The 24,021-nt window shown below is 43.8% G+C and overlaps 1 protein-coding gene across 5 annotated transcripts in view; it reads left to right on the top strand.

Annotated features, from left to right (window-relative positions):
- LOC121293974 (phosphoinositide 3-kinase regulatory subunit 6-like) overlaps positions 1-24,021 on the top strand; it is a 129,639-nt gene that overhangs the window by 53,598 nt on the left and 52,020 nt on the right. For all 5 annotated transcript variants that reach the window (XR_005946661.1, XM_041217475.1, XM_041217476.1 and 2 more), the window contains exons 7-10: positions 1,644-1,776; positions 5,661-5,730; positions 17,522-17,705; positions 21,990-22,146. Coding sequence is in view for 4 of the 5 variants with exons in the window: in XM_041217475.1 (XP_041073409.1) it covers positions 1,644-1,776; positions 5,661-5,730; positions 17,522-17,705; positions 21,990-22,146 (544 nt within the window). In the remaining variant the exon portion in view is untranslated. The remainder of the gene's footprint in view (positions 1-1,643; positions 1,777-5,660; positions 5,731-17,521; positions 17,706-21,989; positions 22,147-24,021) is intronic.

Below are 24,021 nucleotides of genomic sequence, written 5' to 3'. Positions count from 1 at the left end.
TAAAACTGTCAAGCTTACTGAACAGTAATGTTATATAGTCCCTATAATTGTTATCTTTTTTAAGCTCCATTGCAAAGCATAAAGAGTTATGATACATTAAAAGAACAGTCTGGGTTCTCCAATGTAACTTAGTCTGCTCAAGCAAGCAGACACACAGACAGTTTTCATCACTTTTGCTTTTCATTTGATACAACATCCAAGGATGTAAGATAAAAATGCATAAAAAGTTGTCATGTACTCAGATTGTTTTTAAAAACTGTGCAACATTTTACCTGAGCAAACAAGTGCTGTGTATAGATTCCATTCTAATGAGGTATTTGATGTAGTTCTATTTGAGTCAATTTATATTAAAAGAAATGTGCAAGTATAATTTGCACCTTCAAAAACTCTGACATTTCAAAAGTGCAAATATATTTAAATGGAGGGATACAATCTCTTTAGTTTTAGATGTAGGAGAAAATTCAACTGACAGCAATCCTTAATAAAACCTTCCTGTCAATCAAATGCCCCCATCCTTGTAGAAATTGTGGATGCTAATCTCCAATTGTTTTTGTTTTTGAAACAACTTTGTTAGTTTGATATGGGCAGATCCTACAACTTTCTAGATAAAAGCAAAAAACTGCGGATGCTGGAAATCCAATACAAAAATAAAAATACCTGGAAAAACTCAGCAGGTCTGGCAGCATCGGCAGAGAGGAACACAGTTAATGTTTCGAGTCTGTATGACTCTTCAACAGAACTAAGTAAAAATAGAAAAAAAGTGAAATATAAGCTGGTTTAAGGCGGGGGGGGGAGGGGGCGGCGGTAGAGCTGGAACACAACTTTCTAATTTGTTTGTTTGCATCCTTTGGGGATGTCTAAAGTAAGATTTTAATTAATTCTTCTAGGAAGTATTCTTATTTTGGATACTGTAGTTACATTAACATTTTAAAAAATTGCCCTTTTAGCAACTTTTGTATCCTCAGGATCACCAAAGTGTTTTACAACCAACAAGTTACTTTTGAAGTGTCACAGCTGCTCTCATATAGACCAAAATGGTGGCCAATCTGCCCATGGCAATAGCCAGATAACATTCAGATAATTGACCAGTCAGCCTGGTTTTGGCAATGCTGGCTGAGGGGTGAATGTTGGAACCTCATAGAGGAACATGCCTAGTGCCCCAGGACCTTTTAGCAGGTAGCAAGTAGTAGATTTTATCTGATAATGCTGTGTGTCTGACAATGCATTTCTCAATCATTTGTCTTCTTGGGATAATTTCCAACATTGCAATATTATTACATTTTTGAGCTTAATGCAGAAATCCTGCTGTGGTTGGGAGTGTGAAGCATATCTTAAAACTAAATTTATGGAGGGAATAACAAAAGCAAAACCTAAGACTTTCACCGATTGTAAATCCCAATTGTATATTTTGGTCTCTAGCACGTCAAAAACCACCTTTCATTTTCATTTCATACTGCTTTATTGTCTTCTCTCAATTTCTCATTTTAAGTTTGCATGTCAAGTTTGTGTCTGCTGTGGCCACACTTAACTGCCACCATTTTGCTTAATGAATTTGCCAAGTTACTTCTCATCAAATAAACGATTATATAATTAACACACAATTTCTGACAACTCCATTGGTCATGAACTGTTTTCCTTTCCAGGCTGTGTATATTCCTGATGATCTTCACGAAAAAGCATATAAATTTTGCAAAAAGCTGCTATCCTTCGCCAAACCCTATTGCACCCTTGCACATGAATATGCGATTATGTTAAAAGCTGAAAGAAAAGCACCAGGTATGCGAATACACTCTAAGTGATGAAAGAAAACCTTTAAATACTGCAGGATACAATTATCATAATTAATCCCTTTAATGTATTGCTTCCCTATAAGTGTAGGTATAACCACCAGCTGGTGAGTGAAAGCTGGGCTTCAGGAAAAAAAAGTTTTCCTTTCCCCCCTCATTCTAAATTCCAGAATTGCACTGCATGTCTCCACAAACTCTTCAAACCTCAGCTTGTGGGAAAAAGCAGCTTCCAACAGTCTCCATCAAGCAGGTTCCTTATGGCCACAGTAGCTCAAGGGGACTCACCAGGTGATGCAAGTTTGAAACAAGCCAATCTTTTACGACTAGCTCAGTATTCCAATATCCAAATGAGCATATCCATAGTACTTCAAAGCACCATGGTTGACCAGCCAGCTTGGCTCACTAATGGAGAGGCAGATGTGTGGAAGGGAATCTTCCCACTTGGCTTCAGAAAACCTGCAAGCCAGTATTCTAATAGATGGTTTGATTTTAGTTGGACAAGCTGCCGGCTGATTTTTATATATACCTACAGTTATCCTAATGAAATTTGGCAACAGAACTAAATATCTATCTATATAAGTATAAGATGAATGAATCAGGGTAATACCAAGTGCTGGAATGTAACATGCACAACCATTTTTATTAGTTACTTATCAACAGCTGGCTTTATAATGTTAACATGCCTTACTTACAGGGTTAATTAAGAAAACTATTATAAACACTCTTTTCACAAACAGTCAGTCCCTGCACTGCCTGTTGAAGTTTTACCCACCTTATTGTGTTATACAAGTACACACCTGTCATATTATTTTATCAAGGTAAAATTTAACATGCACCAAGATCTGGCATGTATGATTAAAGTGTCGACCCGGTCATTAGTATCTAGTTATAGGTGTAACCTACCAAATTAACATGATGAGAAGGGAAAATGTTCACCTACAGAGGCACAGAGTCATAAGATTATTTAAAATAAATAACAGGAGTTCTTACTTTTAGTGAATATTGTATTTAACAAATGATGACTTCTAATTTTTTAGCTGTACTATTATTTGGGGGTTATTATGATTTAGTTTAGCCTCTTCAGCTCTGATGTAAATTGGACAGGGTACTGATCTATAGCTAGGATACCAAGTGATTTTACTGCAAATTATGTGTGTCTCATTAAATGTCAGCTAATTATGATTACGTGGCTGATGGGACAGAGATAGTCACACTGAAGTTGACTAACTGATTCTATAAGATGAGACCATGGCCGGGAATTCCTGGCCCCATGTGCGGTGGCCCAGCCAAACATCCTTAGACTTTTGATAGGACCGGATGATCCCGGCGGTTGGCGGGGCTGGAAAACCCTGCCCTGTGAAGAAATATCTCCTCAGCTCTGTAAATATCTTTCGCAAAGAGGAACATAGGGCTGAATTTTTCATTGAGTGGGCGGGCATGCCCTACCTGCTCAAGCGTAAAATGATGCGTGATGACGGGCGAGCATCCCGACATCATTGCGCACTCGCGTGATATTTCAGTTGGTAGGCGCATGCAGGAGTTGGCAATGTGCCCGCCAACAGTTAACAGTTACTTATTAAGGCCATTAAAGTATTAATTGAATGCAATTTTTCACTCTCCGTCCAATCTAACGTCAAAAAGGTCAAGTGGATTTTTTATGAAACGTCATCCACGGGCAGGGCGAGGAATTAAAAATAAGATCAAGGTTTTGAAATATCATTTACAACATGCCCCTGCTCATGTGACAGAATCACACGAGGAGACAAGTTTTTAACGTCTGTATGTTCTTTATTTTTGATTCTAAAAATCTTCAGCACCCTGACAGGTGCATATCATAACATGTGTGTGCGCAAACGTCCATGATCGCCCTCTTCCCGCCCCCAACCTGGCAGCTCTCAGCGCTGCAGTGCGTGCTTCATGCTGGCTGACCGTTAAATGGCCAGCCAGTGTGAAGTCGATGCCGGGGCCTGATCGCCGACAGCGATTGGCTTCAGGACCGCTGCCGGGCTCCCTCGCCATGCCTGCCTGACAAGGTAAAAATCCTGCCTATAGAAATTGGGTTTAACTCTTGTGATTGTCGTTCTCCACATGCCACAAAATATCGTGTAGTCCTGCCCACCAGGTTGGTCTTAATCCTGTTAGTTCTGAGGAAGTGTAACTTAGAATGACCAGAACAGATGAAGCCAAATAAACACAGCTGCAGAGTTTACTGACAGGCATCAGTAAGATTAAATTAACAATAGCGTCTGATGGTAATGTATCAAAAAGTTGAAATAATTCTTAAATATACTCAAGAATGGAGAAAAAAATGGGCAAAAAAAAATTGCAAAAAGAGATTGTATTGTCAATTTCTGGCCAGAGCATTTAGAAACCCCTGAAGTGAGACAAGGGGGCAGTTGGCCCCTCAATGTGGAGGGGGGGAGCGTGGATGGGTGGTGGAAAGGCCTGTTTTGGAGGGGGGGTAATCAGGGGGAGTCCTGGGGATGTGGGGGATCCCCTTAGAGGGTTGTTGTGGGTATGTATAACCGTTACCCAGGCGATATAGATGGGCTGGTAAGATGGGCAGAGCAACGGCAAATGGAATTTAGTCCTGAGAAGTGTGGGGTGATGCATTTTGGGAGGACTAACATGGCAAGGGAGTACACAATGAATACTAGGACCCTAGGAAGTACAGAGGATCAGAGGGAGCGTGGTGTACATGTCCATAGATCCTTGAAGGCAGCAGCACAGGTAGATAAGGTGGTTAAGAAGGCATACAGGATACTTGCCTTTATAGCTGAGGCATAGAATATAAGAGCAGGGAGGTTATATGGGAACTGTTTAATATGCTAGTTAGGCCACAGCTGGAGTACTGTGCAGTTCTGGTTGCCACACTATTTGAAGGATGTGATTGCACCGGAGAGGGTGCAGAGGAGATTCACCAGGATGTTGCCTGGGCTGAAGTGTTTAAAGAGAGACTGGATAGGCTGGGGTTGTTTTCCTTGGAACAGAGAAGGTTGAGGGGAGACCTGATGGAGGTATACAAATTATGAGGAGCATAGATAGGGTAAGATAGGAAGAAACTTTTCCTCTTAGCGGAGATGTCAATAACCAGGGGGCATAGATTTAAGGTAAGGGGCAAGAGGTTTAGAGGGGATTTGAGGAGGGATTTTTTCACCCAGAGGCTGGTTGGAATCTGGAACTCACTGCCTGAGGGAGTGGTAGAGGCAGGAACCCTCACAACATTTAAGAAGTATTTAGATAAGCACTTGAAACGCCGTAGTTCACAGGGCCAAGTGCTGGGAAATAGGATTACAATAGATTGGTGCTTGATGGCCGGCACAGACACGATAGGCTGAAGGGCCTGTTTCTGTGCTGTATAACTATGACTCTAAGCTAGAAGTGGTTTTAATTCTTCTAACTGTTTCTGGCTAACTATTGATGTCAGTCAGTCAGAACCATCTGAAGTTTGCCATTTAAATTGCAATTTTCGGACGGTTGCCGGTGCAGGGCAATTCCCCATGGGAAGTTTGCACTTCACGGGCAATTGCCATGCAATTCTTTCTTGGGGGTGGGGTTTCCCCAACGCATCTTTGGGGTACTCCCCAGATACAATGCTCTGGAGCTTGGAAGTTACGACCCCATGTGTACTATGTCCATTCATATAATTACCTAATTTGAGCCTCCTAACTAATAATTTTATTCTGTTAAATATGTTTTTTCATGAATGAATATGTTATAACATTGATATTTCTTAAAGTAAAGATCAGCTCTAATTGTCTGTCCTAAATAAGATATTACCAAACTTGTATTGATAGGCAATTGGATAAAATAGTTTTATTAAACTTGGAGATATGTACCATCAACTCTCATTAAGGCCTATTATTTTTACAGGTATATTATACCAGAGGTTAATTATTTCTGAACATGGTCTGAAAAATGACACATCTCCACACTGGGAAAAGTAAGTATGATCAAATAGATGATAACTGGATAAAAGTATTTATAGAATAAATGGCAGTAGTGCAGCATATATCACATATTTTGAGCTTTGGGATCATTTATATGTAGGGGACAGGCTCCATGGTCCCTTTCCAGGGGCTGGAGACTCAGGGCGGAATTTTCCATGTCGTTGGTGGCGGGCACATTTAGCAGTGTGAGTGGACAATATGGCGAGATGGCCAAAAATCAGTTTCACAACGTCGTGAAATCAGTTGGCAATTGTCTGCTCTGCCCGTCAATAGCCCTGTTTCCTGCCATCAGAATCTCATTGTAATACATCTGTATATCATTATAAGCCCAGCTCACCGGAATCATTCCCCTCACACTGGATCATCCAAGCACGTCAGCGTGTTTCACAGCTGTACCTAAGTGGCATGCAACTGGCGATCTGTCCTTCGCTCGGGACTTCGAGGTTTGTTTACCTACCTTGCTTCAGTCAGCACTCACAGTCATCAGCGCCAGGCTTCACAGACAGCACCACATCACTTTTAGGGGGACTCATGGACAGGACTGTACCTACCAGACCAGCTGTAAGGTGGGAATGGCTTTTCAATGGCTGCAGGGCTAGGGCTTACTGGGGAAGGAGGGTAACCCAGGGTGTGTGTGAGGGCACAAGTTGATCGCTCTTTCAGCTAGTCCACCAAAGATGAACCAACCACCACATGTCAGGGCTCCATAATTGAAACCTGAGAGCAACATTTGCCTGGTCAGTAACATTAACTATGTGACTTGTCAATAAATCTCAATGACAAACAAGTCACCCAAAACATCATGGGTTACCCTTCACCTGCAGAACTGATGAAGCACCCAGAGGCTTGTTAAGAACCAAAACATTTAATGATTGCCAACTTGCATACAGAAATCAAAGTACATTGAACAGCACACCAACTTAAAAACAACTTAAAGGTGGGGCTAAAGAAAACCGCCAGTGATAAGCCCGTGTTGTGCCTAAGGTGATTTATGTTTTCCTTTGCGGGTGCTATGTCTAGGTGCTCCCCCCTCGCTGGCACTGGCATTCGAGACAGTCTGCTCACTCTGCTGTCCTGTTGGCCTTGATGACCTTGGCTGTCTTGGAGCCTGTGCTGGCCCCGGCTGGGAGGGAGCGGCCAGGGCAAGGCTGGCATCTCCCCAGTCGCCGCAGCCTCATCAGATGCCATGGTCACTGGCAGAGGGGCGGAGGAGCTGCTGCCGTCAGATGGAGCGCCCTGAGAGGAGCCCACAGAGGGAACAAGCAGCTCGTGCGCCAGTGTCAGGTCGCTTTGGACCTCCCTGCTCACCATTGATGGATGGGCACCCAGCTGGGATGCTGAGTGCCCAATCCATCTCCCACACTGACACTGACCACCTGAGGTCATTGCCGGTGTGAGGCCTTGCAGGTCCAAGCGCATCCCCAGGAAGCCCGGATTGTTCTCCAGGAGGACCCTCTCCATGAGAGTCGCCATTCTGTCCATAGAGGAGGCATTTGGCTCAGCCAAGATCATGCTCTGCATAGACTCCTCCATCACAGAGACCATGGCACACATTCCCTCATATATCTCCGCCAGATTCTCCCGCACACCCTGCTGGACTTCCAGCATCTGCTGCCTCAGGGACGATTCCAGAGGCACATCATCAGCCACCGACTGAGCATGTTCCTGGTCCCCAGCATTCCTCCAACTGCTGGCGCTCTGGGTACTCTCTGCCTCCGCCTGCACCTCAAGCGAATGTGAAGTGCCCTCACCGCTGTGCACCGAGATACTAGCTGATCTTATCCTCACTGAGGTGCTGGCATCTGCGCTGGAGCCTGCCTGGCTGAGATGGTGTGACACTAGTGCGTTTGTATCTCCAGTGCCCTCAGGGGTCAGTGGGGGTCGTTCCTGAGTCCAGGCATGCTCTGATGAGGCTGAAAGGAAGAACAAGAACATTTGATTAGTTGAAGTTGTTACACTGTTAATGTGTATGCCTGGCACCCGGATCAGGATGCGCTCCTCCATCCATTATCAATGGGCAACCCATGTTGGATGCTGAAATCAATAAATAGTCAACAGTGGGATGTTTGCATTGACAGACATTGTAACCTCAGTGCACGGCACTCTTACTCCCCAGTGGCACCCCAATGTCACCACGGCTGGTTGACCTGGGTGCATGGCGCCTCTCCAGCTCCAGTGCCTCCTGCTCATATCTGGTCATGATGAGAAGGTGGGGCTGCCCTCTGCCAGTCCGCAGCCTCTCAGCATCATTGTGCTGTCTTCTCCTGAAAGGAGAGAGGAGCATTGATTATTCCACTCTGTACCTGCATTGCCATTGCAGCCTGGCCACCCCCAGCGGAGCGAAATGTCGCAGGGCTCATCTGATTCGTGACCCTGGAGCTGTCATACACTCACTCCAAACAGGGGGCTGACCCCCTTGCCTGGATGCTGCCTCCATCACATTTGCTGCTTACACTGTAAGACCTTCCAAATCAAGGAGCACTACCGCCTAGAAACACAAGGGCAGCAGATAGATGGGATCACCACCACCTGGATGTTCCTTTCCCAGTCAGTCAGCATCCTGACTTGGAAATGTTTCGGCGCTCCGCCACTGCGCCTGGCTCCAGATTCTGGATCTCGCCCCCAAAACGGCACTGTGGGTATACCTGCACCATATGCAGCGGATGCAGAAGGCAGATCAGCACCACCCTCTCAAGGGCAACTAGGCATGGGCAATAAATGCTGGCCCACCCAGCGAAAGCCACATGCCGTGAATGAATGAATGAATACAAAAACAAAATTCTGAGTTGGGGGGCTGTGGGGCCACAGGGGCCAATCTAATTGCTGTGCTAAGTGACCCATGCCAACATATGGTACACACCCTTCCCGATCGCAAGAGGTCATTGATTCGCTTGCGGCACTGCACCCAGATGCGTCTCACCACATTGTGATAGCTGCCCCTTTCTGCCACCTCCTCCCAGGCATATTTCATCATGTGGAGAGGGGGGGGGAGGCCTCCTCCAGTCCCTTGGCACTATGATGTTGTGGCGTGCTGCCACCTCCTCGAAGAGAGCAGCGAGGCACTCATCTGAAGATCTCGGGGCACACTGCCCTTCCAACCTGCCCTCCTGCCTGGTCTGCTCTCCGAGAGTGCTGTCTGACATCCTCCTGTGCGCTATCGTTGGCAGCCTTTGGGAGGCTGCCTGCACTGCTTGTAAACAGGCTGCCGGGTCGCCATTGGACACACCGTCACCTGCCTCTTCCTGCTGTTCTCGGGAGCCACGATTCACGCTGGGTGGGCCTTAATTGGTCCGTTCGCTTAAAATGGCGGCATGAGCCAACTGCTGGCGGCGATCATTTCTGCACCCACCCGCGTCAGCTCCCGAACAGCCATAGGAAAATTTCTACCCTATGTGATGGGCTTGTGATTGTGTGAGTTTAGAGTGATGAGGTGGTCGCCTTACCCTGGCGGAAGGGATGAGATCATTCATCCTCTTTCCTCATTGGATGGCAAGCCTCTCCTGTGCAGTATTGGCACTGACCACCACTGCCACTGCCTACCAAGCTGGAGTAGTGAGATTGCTGGACCTCTGTGGCCAGGGTGGGATAGAGGACATCATGGTGAGTCTCCACAGTGTTTAAAAGGCATTCCAGGGATGCGTCATTGAGCCTGGGGGCTGCAGTCTTCTTGCCTTTCAGGGCCTTGTCTTCTGTGCAGCAGCCCTGGGCTGGAAGCACTGAGAGGTGTGCCAGTGGCTGCACTTTAAATATGTGACTCGGCTTGAGGAAGCGGCGAGGTGACGCTGTGGTGGGCAAATGAGCCCCAGCCGCCATTGAAACAGCGTGTTTCCTGGGAACGCATGATTAATGAGGCGGGTTTGGGATGATACGACGTGAAAAGCCACCACCATGGCCGGCAGGTAAAATGTTCTTCTTCTGGCCTACTACTGCACTTACTGCAAATCTGGGATGATTCTGCCCTCAGTGTGGCATGGTTGTGAAGACAAATGTGATTCCAGTCCTGGATAACAATAGAGAAAAACTGCTTTTCTCACAATTTTCAGAGCAGATTCTAACATCAGCAAAAATGGCATTGTATGCTCAGGAAACTTGTAAGTGTCCTGCACAGCATCAAATTATGGCTGTATAAACCCTGTGCAGATTGTTTATCTGTGCTAATGGAAATTTTTATTGCAGTAAGCAAGCTGTTGGGAGTTCTTATTTCTTAACAGTCAAATAGAGAATAGAAAATGGGACAATAGCACTGAAGTTCATTATGGGCATTTTGGAGAGTCTAGTCAGTTCACGTAGTTGATGTTTGATACAGTTAGAGAGAAAATGTACAGTAGCCAGATATCTGCAATAAATCAAGAAGTAATGTTCACAGCAGGCATATTGTTTTTCAAAGAAATAGATTTTATTTTGAAGATTAAAAGGATAATGAGAACAAACAAATTAAGGAAGGAACTTGAAACAGACACTGAAATTAAGCAACATCACAAAGGAGGAGAAACAGAAAGTGCCAAACACTCTTTAGAAACAGACAAATGGCTCTATCAGAGTAGTCCCAGAGAGAACCATTGGGATCTTAAAGGGGCTTTGTAATTTCTCCAGATTGCATATCCTGCATTGACCTATGTCCTGTATAATTGTGCCATTCAAAAGAAGTCTGGGCATGACAATTCCTGAGGAGGTGGTCTTACCTGATTTGGAGGTAGACAGCATGGAGTAGACCATCATTGGAAGATTCCTTTGTGATTGCTGCATTGCACTAGGTGGTTGGCTACTCTTGTGCTACAAAATACTCACGTAACTGAGGAGGTCCTCCTCTCATGGCAGTTGGTCCTGTAGGGAGCCGTCTCTGGCCTTATTTGTGGAGCTTCTGCCCAGGCAGCCTGATGATTCCGCTCTAGCTGACACAGCTACATTGATTCCTGCAACAAGATAAATCTTCCCTTATGTTACCACAAATAAGGGCCATAGACTTCAGTCATACATGTCAGTTGCTGGAGACTGACCTCAGAAACTCAACATAACTGTGAGATTCCTAGTTTTCAGATGATTTCATGGGTTCTATGACTTTAAGCCTTCTCTTTGACCTCCACTCCCTGTTCCTTCAAGTCTCTTGTGCTTTGTGAATCACCTGGTGTCACATTCTCACTTTCACGATTGAAATCCACCGTTTGAATGTGTTTAAGCTGGTGCAAGGGTATACAAGAGCGGGGGCTGTCATCATGGTGTTGGCAGAGGAACATGGGATAGGATCTTGCTGTAGGTACTCTGATATGGCCTGATCTTTCTAATCCTCTGCCTTGTTGTCGACGTAGTCGATGAAGAGGAAATTACTTTACTTTTCCTCCACTTGATTATCCTCTGTCTCTGTTACTCTGATGAGTCTGTAAGAAAAGAAGGAAAAGCTCACAGGGATTCCACAGTGAATGTCTGATTGTGCTCCAACTAACCTGTCTCACCAATCTAGCCATCTCCTACTATTAAAGCTGTGTGCTTTACAGAATCTCAATGACCTGTTCCGCATAGTGTACCTGCTCGTTAATGTCTGAGATGCTGGTTCCGTCCTCTACCTTACTACTGTAACAAAGTTGAATGAACTTTGGTTACCAATTCAGGGATATCTCTTGAGTGACAATGAACCACTGATGCCACATATCTGGTGATTTCATACTATTAACTCAGGGTTTTAAGGTTCTGCATGAGAGTAATGACTATTAGGAGAATGGCAATATATGTTTTAAAATCCTGAATTGGTTAATGCCCCTTCAGCAAAGTGCAGTGTTAACAGTTATTTGTGCTTCTATTAATTTGAGTGTGAACAGGGTGCTGATGCCCATGGGGAAGCTTAAAGATGTTCTTTAAAAATGCCACAAAACCACATGAGCTCTCCATGGCAGATATCTAACAGTGACCTCAGTTTTGCAATACGTTCAATAAGTATTTACTACTCCCACAGGCTAATGCTACTATTTTCAGTTTCTTTGTAGGCTTGCTTTACAAGTTTCCACCCACTCCTTCAAGTACTGTGCTATCGTGTTACACAGGAGCATTGTGTGTCTGAAATACCAGTGGGAATGTTATGGCACAGCTGATGGTAAATGCTGAGCTGCTCAAATCCCAAATGGAAACATGAAACAACTGCCACAACTGTTTTGCAATTTGTACATTTATTTACAGATGCGTGCCTTGAGTTCAGTAGTAAGTCCACCGAGTCTTAGGGGGTATTTACAAAACCATATTAGACACTATTAATAAAAGAAAAAGATTTTAAGCACATACATAGGGCTACAAATTACTACTATGATAACTTCCAGCTCCCCTGATTAATCTAACTCCCAGCTACACCTCCATTAAGGCGACAGTTAGACACATAGGGCAGAACTTGGTCCTCGATGGGCAGGTGGGCCCCACCGGCTCGGTGGCGGGCAGGCAGCCGAAACAGGCCCCGCCGGCATTTTAAGTAGGCGGGCCAATTAAGGCCTGCCCAGCGGGCCACCCGACGGGAAGTGCTATGCGTTTCCTGTGCGGGGAGGGGAGGAGGGACTCCCCAACTGTCAAAGTGCGCTGTTTGGCACATGCACGCGAAAGAGCACACATCTCCCTGAGACCAAGTGCTGTCTCAGGGAGAGCACTGACAGTTTGATAAACTTAAAAATAGAAAAATAAAAAAATTATTAACATGTCCCCCTCATGTGACAATGTCACACGCGATGGGACATGTTAATAAATATGACTAAAACTTTATTAAAGCTTTTTAAAACAGACATGAAACCTCATCCTGCCGGTGGATGAAGTTTCATGTTTTTTTCAGAAGCCCGCTGGGGCTCCTGGCCTGCCCACCAGCCTTAAGGTTGGATGGGCAGGGCCTTTAATTGTCTTAATTATCCTGTCAATGGCCTCAATTGGCCATTGACAGGTCAGCGGGTGAACAGCTGATTTCACTGTCTGTCTACCTTCCTGAATATTTAAATGGGATGGGATGACATTAGGGGTTCCCCCCAACGTCATCCCACCTCATTTTTGCGTCGGCGAGCGGGCCCCACCCCCAACTCGCCGATAGAAAAATTCTGGCCATAGGTTTTAAAATACCCAGGCAAAGTAACACAATACCCTGAACAGTCGAATTCAAAGTGAGTTTTTCCCAGCTTCGGTTCCTTGGAGACAGCAGTTTGAGGCTTAGATGCTGGAGGCTTTTCATACTTGTGTTAGATATTAAAATGCCTGCCCTTACACACAGCCTTCTCTCCTTTATACATATTTTCCCCTTTGAATGCAAATTCCCATCGTTTCACTATTTCTTTGGACTTTACCTCTCTAATAATAAAAATCTATCAGAGTACTATTTTTACCAATTATCTTTGGGAAAAATAAACACACTGTTTCTTAACTTCTTCTAGCTAGGTGTAACACTTCACCCTCTTTTTTGAATTCAAGCTACTCTGGTATATTTTAAAATGCAAATATTCCCTTTACACCTCACATTCTAAATCTTCACCCATGTTTACCTATTTAGCATTTCAAACCTAGTTTCTCTTACATCAAAGCCTTCAGACCAGCTGTCTTTAATTCAATTAAGTCACACGCACGCAATTATTATCCTACTTTACAATAAACTCCAATAACGTTATGAAAATTATTATACCTTCCTGACAGGGGATTAATTTATCTGACTGCATAACACCAGCTTAAATGACCTTGTTGATGTTCTGGGTTATTCTGTCTTCTGGGCATTCTCATTCCTTGTCAATTCACTTCCAAATCTAAGTGTTTGCACATTTGTTTTTCTGCTATTTCTCCCCCCTTTTTAAAAAATGTCTATTTTTCTCTGCCTCTGAAAGATTTGTCTTCTCCGTGTGTCTCTTAATTGTTTAGATTAGAAAATAAATGTTTTTCCCTAAGGATAATGGATTTGTAGAACAAATTTCAAGATTGAGTTGGAATGAACCTTAATTGAAAGGAAATGGATCAATGTCATTTGAGAAACATGACTGATCTTTTTTGAATAAAACTGCTTTATTTTCAGGAAAAACAGGAAAGAAAAGGAAATAAATGTTCTCTAAAATAGGGATTCACAGAGTTGTGTGAGGGTTGAATACATATTAACTCTGGGCAGTGTGGTTTCTGTGGACTTGGGTGGACTTTTTCTTTCTCGATTGGTTTAAAGTTCTTTCCTGTCTTCCTTTTCTATTTCTGTTCCTGTGTTTCAAGCAGCTTCTCGATCATTTACTGACATTCGGACAGTTACTGATGTTTACTTGTCAAATTTGTTTATTTTTGCTCTCTATTACCTTTTACTGCTAAGACTTATTTTTCTTTGCATCAGGAGAATATAAAATTGCTTCTCCTCTGAATGTGTTTCTATAATAGTAGCAGCTGTTCTTTAGTCCCAGGTTACCCTTTAATATTACTGTTGTGGTCACTTTGACAAACGAACCACAGGAGACTCAGGCACAGGTTACGATCAATTATTCGAGCAAATGCAAGGAGAACACTGTCTCAAGACAGCCTGAGACAGCACTCTGCTAAGCTATAAATGTTCAACATATTTATACATTATTGGTCACGTACATGAACATCCTCCAGATTCCGATCTCGTTAACATATAGGTTTACGTTAAGCAGAGAAATCTCTGGTCACAAAGGTTACGTCATCTGTGCCTGCCTTCACCCTGGCAGAGACCCTCCCTCCAATCTCCACTAGGATCAGCTGTTCTTCCCCTATCTACTATAAACAGGCCTAATCTTGGTTATTTTTCAATCTAAGACTCCAGACTGACTCCCAAAACACTCAATCTATCATATTTGCATCCAGTATGGCCTTGCTGATACTCAAGCCCTGAGAATGTGCAAGGTTTAGCATTCTCTCTATCCCAGCCTGACCTTTAACTGTTAACTACTTAGCAATTGTGGTTTTGCTGCTGGGATATTTTAAGTCAAGTCCCTTAACCATTACTGTATTCTTTTATTTCCCCCCTAACAATTACACATGTAATACTCCAAGGGATTACATGACCCCTTAACCAGTAAATTAAATGTGATTGTCTATAGAAATGTCATGACTGTATGTTATCAGTATTTGCTTTTGAATAAAATGTCCTATAGAATTTAGACAATTTGTTAACTAGAATAATGGTTCCATTTTTCGCATGTTGGAGATGGAATCCCATGGTGCTTGAGTTACATTGTAAACTCCATTTAATTTTCTACATCTTTGGGCTGGATTTAACAGCTCCCTACTGGTTGTGTTTTGGCAGGAAGGCTCACAAAATACAAGGGGTGCCCAGCCCACCACTTCTTGCCCACTCCTGAGCTGCCCCCTATAATACGGTAGGTGGGTGGGCGCTGAACTTGGCAGTCTGCCTGCCATATTTAAATAAATAATTAAACATCAACTGAGCTTGTAACCAAGCCAATTGACCACAATATTATACTACCCGTGTAATATGGTCGGTGTTAGCAGGCGGGCGGAAGTGGGCAGTCCTTTTTTTGAGGCCAGCTTGATAAAGGGCAGGCAGAAAGGAGGGCACATCATTCGGGGCATCCTATGCTTCTCAGGGGCAACCCCTCATGATGTCGCACCCCCTTTCATTTCTCTCTGCCTATCCTCCAAAACCCAGTCACCCAACCCCCTCTCCCTGCTCCCTGGACTCTCAGATTCCTCCCTGCCCTAAAAGCCCAGAGAATTCCTGTCTCCAGCAGCTATCACTCTCCTTCCTGCTCCTCCTTGTAGTGCTGGCAGTGTGCACTACTGAGCTCTAGCACTGCTGGCACTGCTAGAGCTGCTGGCCAATCAGATTGCCGGCAGCTCTCAAGGGCAGGACTGCCTCCCACTAAGGGGACATCTCAGTCTCATGTAGTTTAGCTCTCCCCCAGTGTATTATGGCTGCGGGGACAGCTTCTTTCTGATGCGTTGGCTGCTGGTCAACTTTCCTTCTGGGGGTGCAGATAGTCTTCCACCCCTCCCCTCTCCAGCCCCTTGTCTTTGCACTTTGGGCGCTTTCTCCTTTTTAAAAAATTGTTTTGACTTTCTTGCATTTCCATGATGGTCAGTTTTGTTACATCTAGATTATTGTTCTTGTGTAACCATAAAAAGGTTTCAAATATGTAACATTACCCAACTTGTTTTGTTGAGAAACCAAGGTCAGAGAGTTAAAGTGCAGGATAGCAGAAAGGTTGAAACAGTAAATGAGAAGATGAGGTACATTAGAAACTTATTAGCTGATACTACGATTGTGCTTTAAAAGATTTTAGGAAGAAGGAAAAACTGAGGAATGTAAAGAGTTTCAAAGTTTTGAAACCCTAGGAAAGAACTAGTTAGACCAGGAGATTGTGTGAGTACTCTTGATCTCAACTAAATGGGGATATATGGCAGTGAACAGAGAATAGCTCTTTTGTTTGAATCTTATAATGAGCAAGAGGAGCATTGACTGTTGTAGGAACAACAAAATAAGACAAAACACAAAAGATTAACCAGAGGAAGAGAAGTTCAAGTTAAGCGCAATGATATGCTCCTCAAAGTGAGAGAGGGGCCTAATGTGGGCCAATCCACCCCTTGGCTTGGGATCTCTCCCTGTTGATGTGAGCCAGCTTCTCCTACATGGGAACAGATGGAGAGAGTGTGAGCAGGACACATGGCACTGCGTGGAATGTTTGTGTGATGAGTGGAGTCATGGACAGAATGAGGATGCAAGCTCCATAGGATATGAGCCTGATGGAAATGCGAGGGTGTGTGTGAGAGTTAATGGTGTTGTCTCTTGAGGTGTGAGATCCCTGTGGATGTGTGATGGGTTTGTGAGTGTGTGAGTTGAGAGTGATGAGAAGAGTGACTTACCCTGGTGGAACGGATGAGTCCATTCATTCTGTAGTGGCACTGGGTGGCTGTCTTCTTTTGCAGGGCATTGGCACAGATGGCTGCCACCATCTGCCATGCTGGATTGGTGAGGCAGCTGCCCATCCTGTGGTCAGAGCGGGGGTAGAGGACACTGTGGCGGGCCTCCACGACATCCAAATGGCATTCCGGTGACACTTCGTTAAAGCTGGGGGTTGCAGTCTTGTGCCTTTTGTGGACATCTTCCCTGCAGCAGTCGTGGGCTGGAAGCATTGAGATGAGTGCTGGACTTTAAATATGGCGCCCGGTGTCATGAAGCTGCAAGGTGATGGCATGGCGGGCAAGTAAGAGCCCACCCGCCATGGAAATGGTGGTTCCCGAGAATGTATAAATAATGTGGCGGGTTTGGGATGATACGGTGTGAAAAGCCATCATTGCAGCCGGTCGTTTTACCCACCCACTACCGTACTTAGTGCAAATCTGGGATGATTCTGCCCAGAGTGTTAAATCGAATAATCCCAAAAATAGATAGGGGATTTCAATGTGTTTGGCATATTCACTTAGAAATTGTGTACACTCGGCATGGCTGACATTTAACGACACTTATATTGCCCAAATAACAGGTGCTAGTGAGCCCTGTAACTCACCCATTATCTATTAGGTAGCAAGCTTTTTCATTCATCTAATCTGTGAGAGCAAGGGAGTTGTTGCTTTCTCTAGAAACAAAAAAGTTTTAAATGGACTTGCATTTATCGGGAGTTCAGCCTCATTAGCTTAATTTTGGAGAAATATTTGATGCCTAAAATCTGATAATTCAATGCATTACTTCATTTGGAGTGAGATGTTTCTCAATGGTATACAATTTTAACAATTGAGCAAAGTTATGTGATATTGTGCTTTTAAAGGTAATTAATGCCTGTCAAAAGAAGTTGAAGTTCATTGACTAGATAAATCTTTCTTTTTCAGGACTTTTGTATTCGCTGATCCTGATGTTATCTCTGAAGAAGTCTGCAATGCTCTTTACAATAAAATCCATTCACTGAACCCAAATGAGATAGTCACAGTTAATATGGGTCATGTGATAAAACATACCATCCAAGCAGCCCTGGGAGAGAACTGTCATATAAGCAGACTGGATGAAGTCTTGCAGGTCAGTATGATTGTTCAAAATTAATCTTTTCATTTATAGAGTACTGAATGTCAAAGGTAAATTTTAAAGGGCTAGTTCTAATCTGCAGTTGAGACTTTGGATATTAAAATCTGTTTTCTTGATCTGTTATACTATTCCAAATAATTAAACTTAAGGTAGGACCACACCAGAACCACACAAATGCAAATGTTATATATAATTAGTGTATCTCCATGCAGGATTCTCCCACTATTAAGATGTTATAAGAAATATGAGCAGGAGTAGACCTTACAGCCTCTTGAGCCTGCTCTGCCATTCAATACCATCATGGCTGATCTTCAATTCCACTTTCCGGCTCACTCCCCATATCCCTTGGTTCCCTGAGAGAAAATCTGTCTTTCTAAGACTTAAGTGATTGAGCACCCACAACCCTCTGCGGTGGAGAATTCCAAAGAGTGAAGATGTTTCTCCTCATTTCAGTCCTAAATGATTGACCCCTTAACCTGAGCCTGTGCCCCTGTGTTCTAGATTCGACAGCCAGGAGAAACAGCCTCCCTGTCTACCATGTCAAGGCCCTTCAGAATCTCATATGTTCATTCTTCTAAACTCCAGAGAGTATAGGCCCAATTTAGTCAATCTTTCATTATGGGACAAAGCTCTCATCCTCGGGACCAATCTAATAAACCTTCGCTGCACTTCCTCCAATGTAAATATATCCCTCATGAAATCCAGAGTCCAAAATTGCAGGTAGTATTCCAGGTATGATCTCACCAAAGCCCTGTACAACTGTAGCACAAATTCTTTATTCTTGTACTCCAGCCCCCTTGCAATGAAGGCCAACATGCCATTTGCCTTCCTAATTGCTTCCTGCACTTGCATCCTTCTGCCATAACCTGGTAGAGTAGCTGCTTGTGCCATTTTACTGAGGTTTCACAGCTCTTGTGCCAATGTTATGTCAGACAAGTGGGAGAAATTCTGTGAAGGTTCATCTCTAATATGTATATTAGTCAATCCCCTGTGTCTTCAGGTGAAGTGGGGTTAGAGAGTGGGAAAGGAAGAAAAAAATGACTTGCATTCATATAGCACTTATGATAATGACCAGCTAGTTTTTTGTGTGGTGTTGGCTGAGGGATAAATATTGGCCAGCACAGCAGGGGTAACTTCCCTGTTCTTCTTTAAAAGTGCTATGGGATCTTTTACATTTGCCTGAACAGGCAGATGGGTCCTTGATTTAATGTCTTATCGAAAAGACTGTACTTCTAACAGTGCAGCACTCCCTCAGTAGCGCACCAGAGTGTCAGCCTTGATCGTGTGCTGAAGTCCTGGAGTGGGACTTGAGCCCTGAGCCTTGTGATTCAGAGGCAAGAGTGCAACCACTGAGCCAGAGGATGCAGCCTCTATTTTGAGTCTTTCCTTCCAGTTTATAAAGTTCACAGAACATAAAATAAAGGCTACAGTAGGTATGTGATGAGATCACATTATTTCTTCTGCCACACACATATCCATAGCCTCTTTGTTTAATAAGATTCATATGAATTTCACCCCAATAAAGCTTTTGAATTTGCTCTCTAGATTTTCTTCAAATAATTTTGAAAATCATTTCATCAAAAAATTCTAGAAGCTAAAAGAAAAAAACACCCCCAGTATAGATGATTGAACAGATACAACCGATACTCAGATAGTACGATGCAAATTCAGCCCACACTCTAGCTAAAAATGTTAACTCTTGTGAAAATCTGAAGTCTTAAAGTGAAAAAAATAATGAAGGCATTAAATAACATAAAGGGCTGTTTAATTGATACATGCAATCTTGTGTGAAATGTGTTATTTTTAAAATATTTTATTTAATAAATCCCTCATTTTGAAGATCAGACGTTTTTAATTATTGAGGTGAGCAGAAGGGCTGCAGGAACAAAGATTTAGAAAGCATTTGGAGAGAATTGTAGATGACATGATTTGAAATGTTGATTAAAAAAATTATAATAGATAAAACTGACACTAAAATGTGTGGTGAAAAATCAGCCAACAGGAGGTCAAAGGATCTGATAGGAAGTGTGAACAGATGTAAGAGTTTTAGTAAATTACTGATAGAGAAATTTACACAAAATCAGGAAAGAAATAGTCCCCAAATATCCAGCAGTGTGAGATTGTTTCCTCTCTGATGCCTTATGGAATGAGCCAAATGTGTGAGGTGGCACCAAAGTTAATTTGAACAGTCAGATTAAATTTTCAAAGCATTGTCAGGTCCCCTAGACTGTTTATAAAACACAATTCCACAAATTAACTGAACTGTGATTTTCTTGATCGGATGAATTGACATCAAGAGTAAATAATTTTTATTTTATTCATTGGTTTAATATATTAAACAAAATAAATCCTTAACTTTATGCATAGTGGAAATACTGTATACCCCAAGGATTTAATTTGCCATAAGAAACTAAGTGATAATTACCTCAGTATCTTCAAGTTCCTCATGATTCCTCACCCTGTTCTGACTGCTGATGAGAAATTCTGCACATTCAGTTGCATCTATCACTGCCATTTTGGCACATGCTCTGTGGTGGTCGAGGGGAAAACATGAGTTGACAAGAGTAATGGGTGTGGGAGTGATGCCCACTGCACTTTGTATTGACAAGGTATCTTTCTTCTTCCCCCCCGCCCCCCTTCCAGATATATTATGATGACAATTCTGTTAATTACTTTTCATTTTAGTTAAATACTTGGAAGAATGTAGAGTGCTCAAGTGTCACTTTAATTGGATTTTTTTTTTACAAACCTGGCTACATTTTGTGCTTTCTGGAACTCGTGTTCACAATGATTTCTTCTCTCAGATGACCATTAAAGGTTTTAAGTGAAATAAGGCAGTTAACCTCAGTCACTCATCAGGTGATCTCAAGCCAATACACAGTAGTCCACAGTGGAAAAATTAATTCAGAATTTTATTAATTGAATGTCATTGACAGAGTGGAAATAGAAAAGAAAATGAGACCGGCCCTGCTAACAATGAGAGCCCACTGCCTCCCACAGCTAGCTACCTTGACAACACTTGCTTCCTGTAAGGGCTCTATTCTGCCAGTTTCTCCATTTCTGCCTCACCTGTTCGTATGATACCACCTTCCATACCTGTGCTTCTGATACATCCTACTTTTCCCTCCACATTCTCCTTGATTGGCAAGACCTCGACAATGTCCATCCAATTTCCTGCACTTCTGCTCTCCTGTCACCCCATCCCCTTCCTTTGAGAACCACAATACTCGATACTTACTCTCAGCTTCCACCCCACCAGGCTCCATATTCATGGATCATCTTCTGTCATTTCCCCCACCTCCAGCGTAATGCTACCATCAAATAGATTTCCCTTCATTTTTCAACATTCCAAAGGGACTGTAACCCCCACCATTAAAAAGTGGTCAGCAAGGACTGACGTTGTATCAAGATGACATTATGAAAAAGCTACAAATCCCACTAATAACAATTCCTGGTATATTTTACAGATGTTTTCTAGCCCTTAGAAGAAACTGAGGAAAGGAGACACTAATCTTTTATTTATGATTTATTTTAAACATTCTTTAACACCATCAATTCATTCTTTTCATTCTTGTTCTGCCGTGCACTGAGGCAAAAATGAGAACACCTAATAACTTACAACACAAAACATCAGCAGCACCTAAAACTATTCTGTTCAAGATTCAGCTTGAAAGTGGGGATGTTAGTTTATTTTAAATGCTTGTCTTGGCTATGAAACATTGAGAAATGCTGCATCACTGTTGAATTGCCACCTCACAGTATAGTCACATCTTTACAGCACAGTGTGGGTTTTTGAGAAGGTCACATATTTAACCTACAACTCTGTTCACACCTTCTGTGGCTGAATGCATTTTGAGCTATTTTCTCCCTGTTGCGTATATCAATTGACTAGGCAAGTGGGAGGAAGGTATGTGGGTGACCACCACAAAAGTCCACTCCATCCACTAAAGTTTTCCACTACAACTAGATTAATAGTCTCAGCAGATCTGGCAGCATTTGTGGCAAGAGAAACAGAGTTAAGAGCTCAGGTCAGTGACGTTTTGTCAGCATGCCACTGATATAGCCAGACCTGTTGCGAGTTTCCAGCATTTTCTGTTTTTATTTCTGATTTCCAGCATCTTTTAGGATGCTGGTTTTGCAGCCTGGCTTTCTTTTGAACTGCAAAGTATATTGAGCAGGCTCATTCTTTTGGTGCAGTACTAAAGCTTATTAACTGTTTGGAGTTAAATATTAATAAGCACATGATGACCAATATCAATAGCATTTTTCTTTTTACAGAATAAGCCTTACAACATGATTGAGCTCTATTTCCAGGAAGTGGTTGCTATCACAGAGCAGTCTTGTTTTTCATCAGAGGAGGTGACGACAGCCCAGAAGAAACACATTAGCAAGTTGCAACAACTTTACCAGAAAATAATTAGCTCTACACACCAAGGTAGTTGAGAACCAACAGTTAATTCATTGCAAGACCATAGTTACAAATGCATCTGACAAAGTACACTGAAGAATATCAAAAAATAAGGTTAAGATTAATGAACAAGTGTTCACAGAATTCATTGAAAACTTTAACAGCTTGAACACAGAGGGCAGAATTTTCTGGCTGATGTGCGGGTGGCGGAGCCCACATGTCAGCACTTAAAATGCCGCACGAGCGTCCCGACGTCAGTGTGTGGCATCGCAAAATTGAGGTGGGTGGGCGCTATGAAGCACGATGCATGCCCGCCATTAATTAAAGGCCTTGTTAAGGCCCTTAACTCGGCAAATGAAGCTGATTTTGAGGAGCCCGTGCCATCTTCGCCTCGGCGCATGGGTCCAACGGCCAGGCGGGTAACTGATTTTTTAACAAACCTCATCCACGGGCGGGATATGTGGGCTCAGGGGGGGTTGTTCATGTTTTTTCTGAAGTATTTAATGCAGAAAGTGTTTTAAACTTGCCTGTGTGATTGTTAGCAGCTCAGATCGATTCCCAATAACTTCCTCTGTATTTTGAAGCTTCAGTTCACAGTCTGCAGACAGTAATCTTTATCGGGCCTGCAGCTTTCCAGAGGCTTCCATTTAGCCTGGGTATGGGTTCTGACATCTCCACTGGTGGCAGCTCCTCTGAGGAGGAAGGGAGAGATAGAATAAGGAGAAGCCAGGAGTGGACAATCAGCCTCCTGGGGAGCCACCTTTGGGAGGCCAGGCGCAGGCACAAGGGGCGCAGGGCCAAGAGGTTGTCCAAGGTGGAAGGGGCCGCAAAAGATGCCACTATCCTTCTGCCAGGGTATACAGGCGGCAAAGCAGCTACCTCAATATGACTGAGGTACAATGCCAAAGGAGGCTCCGTCTCTCAAGGGAGACAGTCAACTGTATCTATCAGATGATTGGTCCTGAGATCCCCCCTAACTGTGTGGGTGGACACCTCATGCCAGAGGCTCTGAAGGTCACAGTTGACCTCAACTTCTATGCATCTTGCTCCTTCCAGGGGTCAGTGGATGATCTTTGCGGTGTCTCCCAATCAGCTGTACACACTTGTGTCAAGCAGGTTACAGACGCTCTGTTCAGACGGGCATTGACCTTCATCCACTTCCGCTGCGACCAGGCAAGTCAGATACAGTGAGCCAGAGGCTTCGCAGCCATTGCTGCTTCCCCCGTGTCCAGGGTACAATAGGCTGTACACATGTGGCCATCAAGGCACCAGCAGGTGAGCCCGGTGCCTTCGTCAACAGGAAGGGCTTCCACTCCATGAACGTGCAGATAGTGTGTGATCACAGGATGCAGATTCTACAAGTCTGTGCAAGGTACCCAGACAGCTCCCATGATGCCTACATCCTCAGACACTCCCAGGTGCCGGGGCTCTTCAGTGCTCTGGCTCGGCTGGATGGTTGGCTGCTGGGTGAGAAGGGCTATCCCCTCAGAAGGTGGCTCATGACACCTCTCCGCCATCCAAGAACAAAGCTGAGCAGCGCTACAATAGGAGCCAGGGCACCACAAGGGCTGTGGTGGAGAGAGCCTTCAGTCTTCTCAAGATGCGCTTCCGTTGCCTGGACCGCTCAGGGGGTGCACTCCAGTACCCCCCAGATCACGACTCTGTGATAGAGGTAGCATGCTGCGCTCTGCACAATCTTGCACTGAAAAGGGGGGATGCAGTTGACGATGAAGACCTTGACACACTGGATGAGGCTGCACATGACGAATCCAGCAGTGGCTCAGAAGATGAGGAAGCACAGGGCGATGATGAGGGGCAGCACACCGACCCACTACTACACTAAGGAGGCAGGGACACCCGGGACACTTTAATCCAATAAACCTTCAGCTAGCTCCACACACA

Source organism: Carcharodon carcharias, chromosome 22 (genome assembly GCF_017639515.1).
Source record: "Carcharodon carcharias isolate sCarCar2 chromosome 22, sCarCar2.pri, whole genome shotgun sequence".
Classification (NCBI taxonomy): domain Eukaryota; kingdom Metazoa; phylum Chordata; class Chondrichthyes; order Lamniformes; family Lamnidae; genus Carcharodon; species Carcharodon carcharias.
Note: the sequence above shows the minus strand (reverse complement) of the source record. Positions and strands in the feature narration are given on the sequence as shown.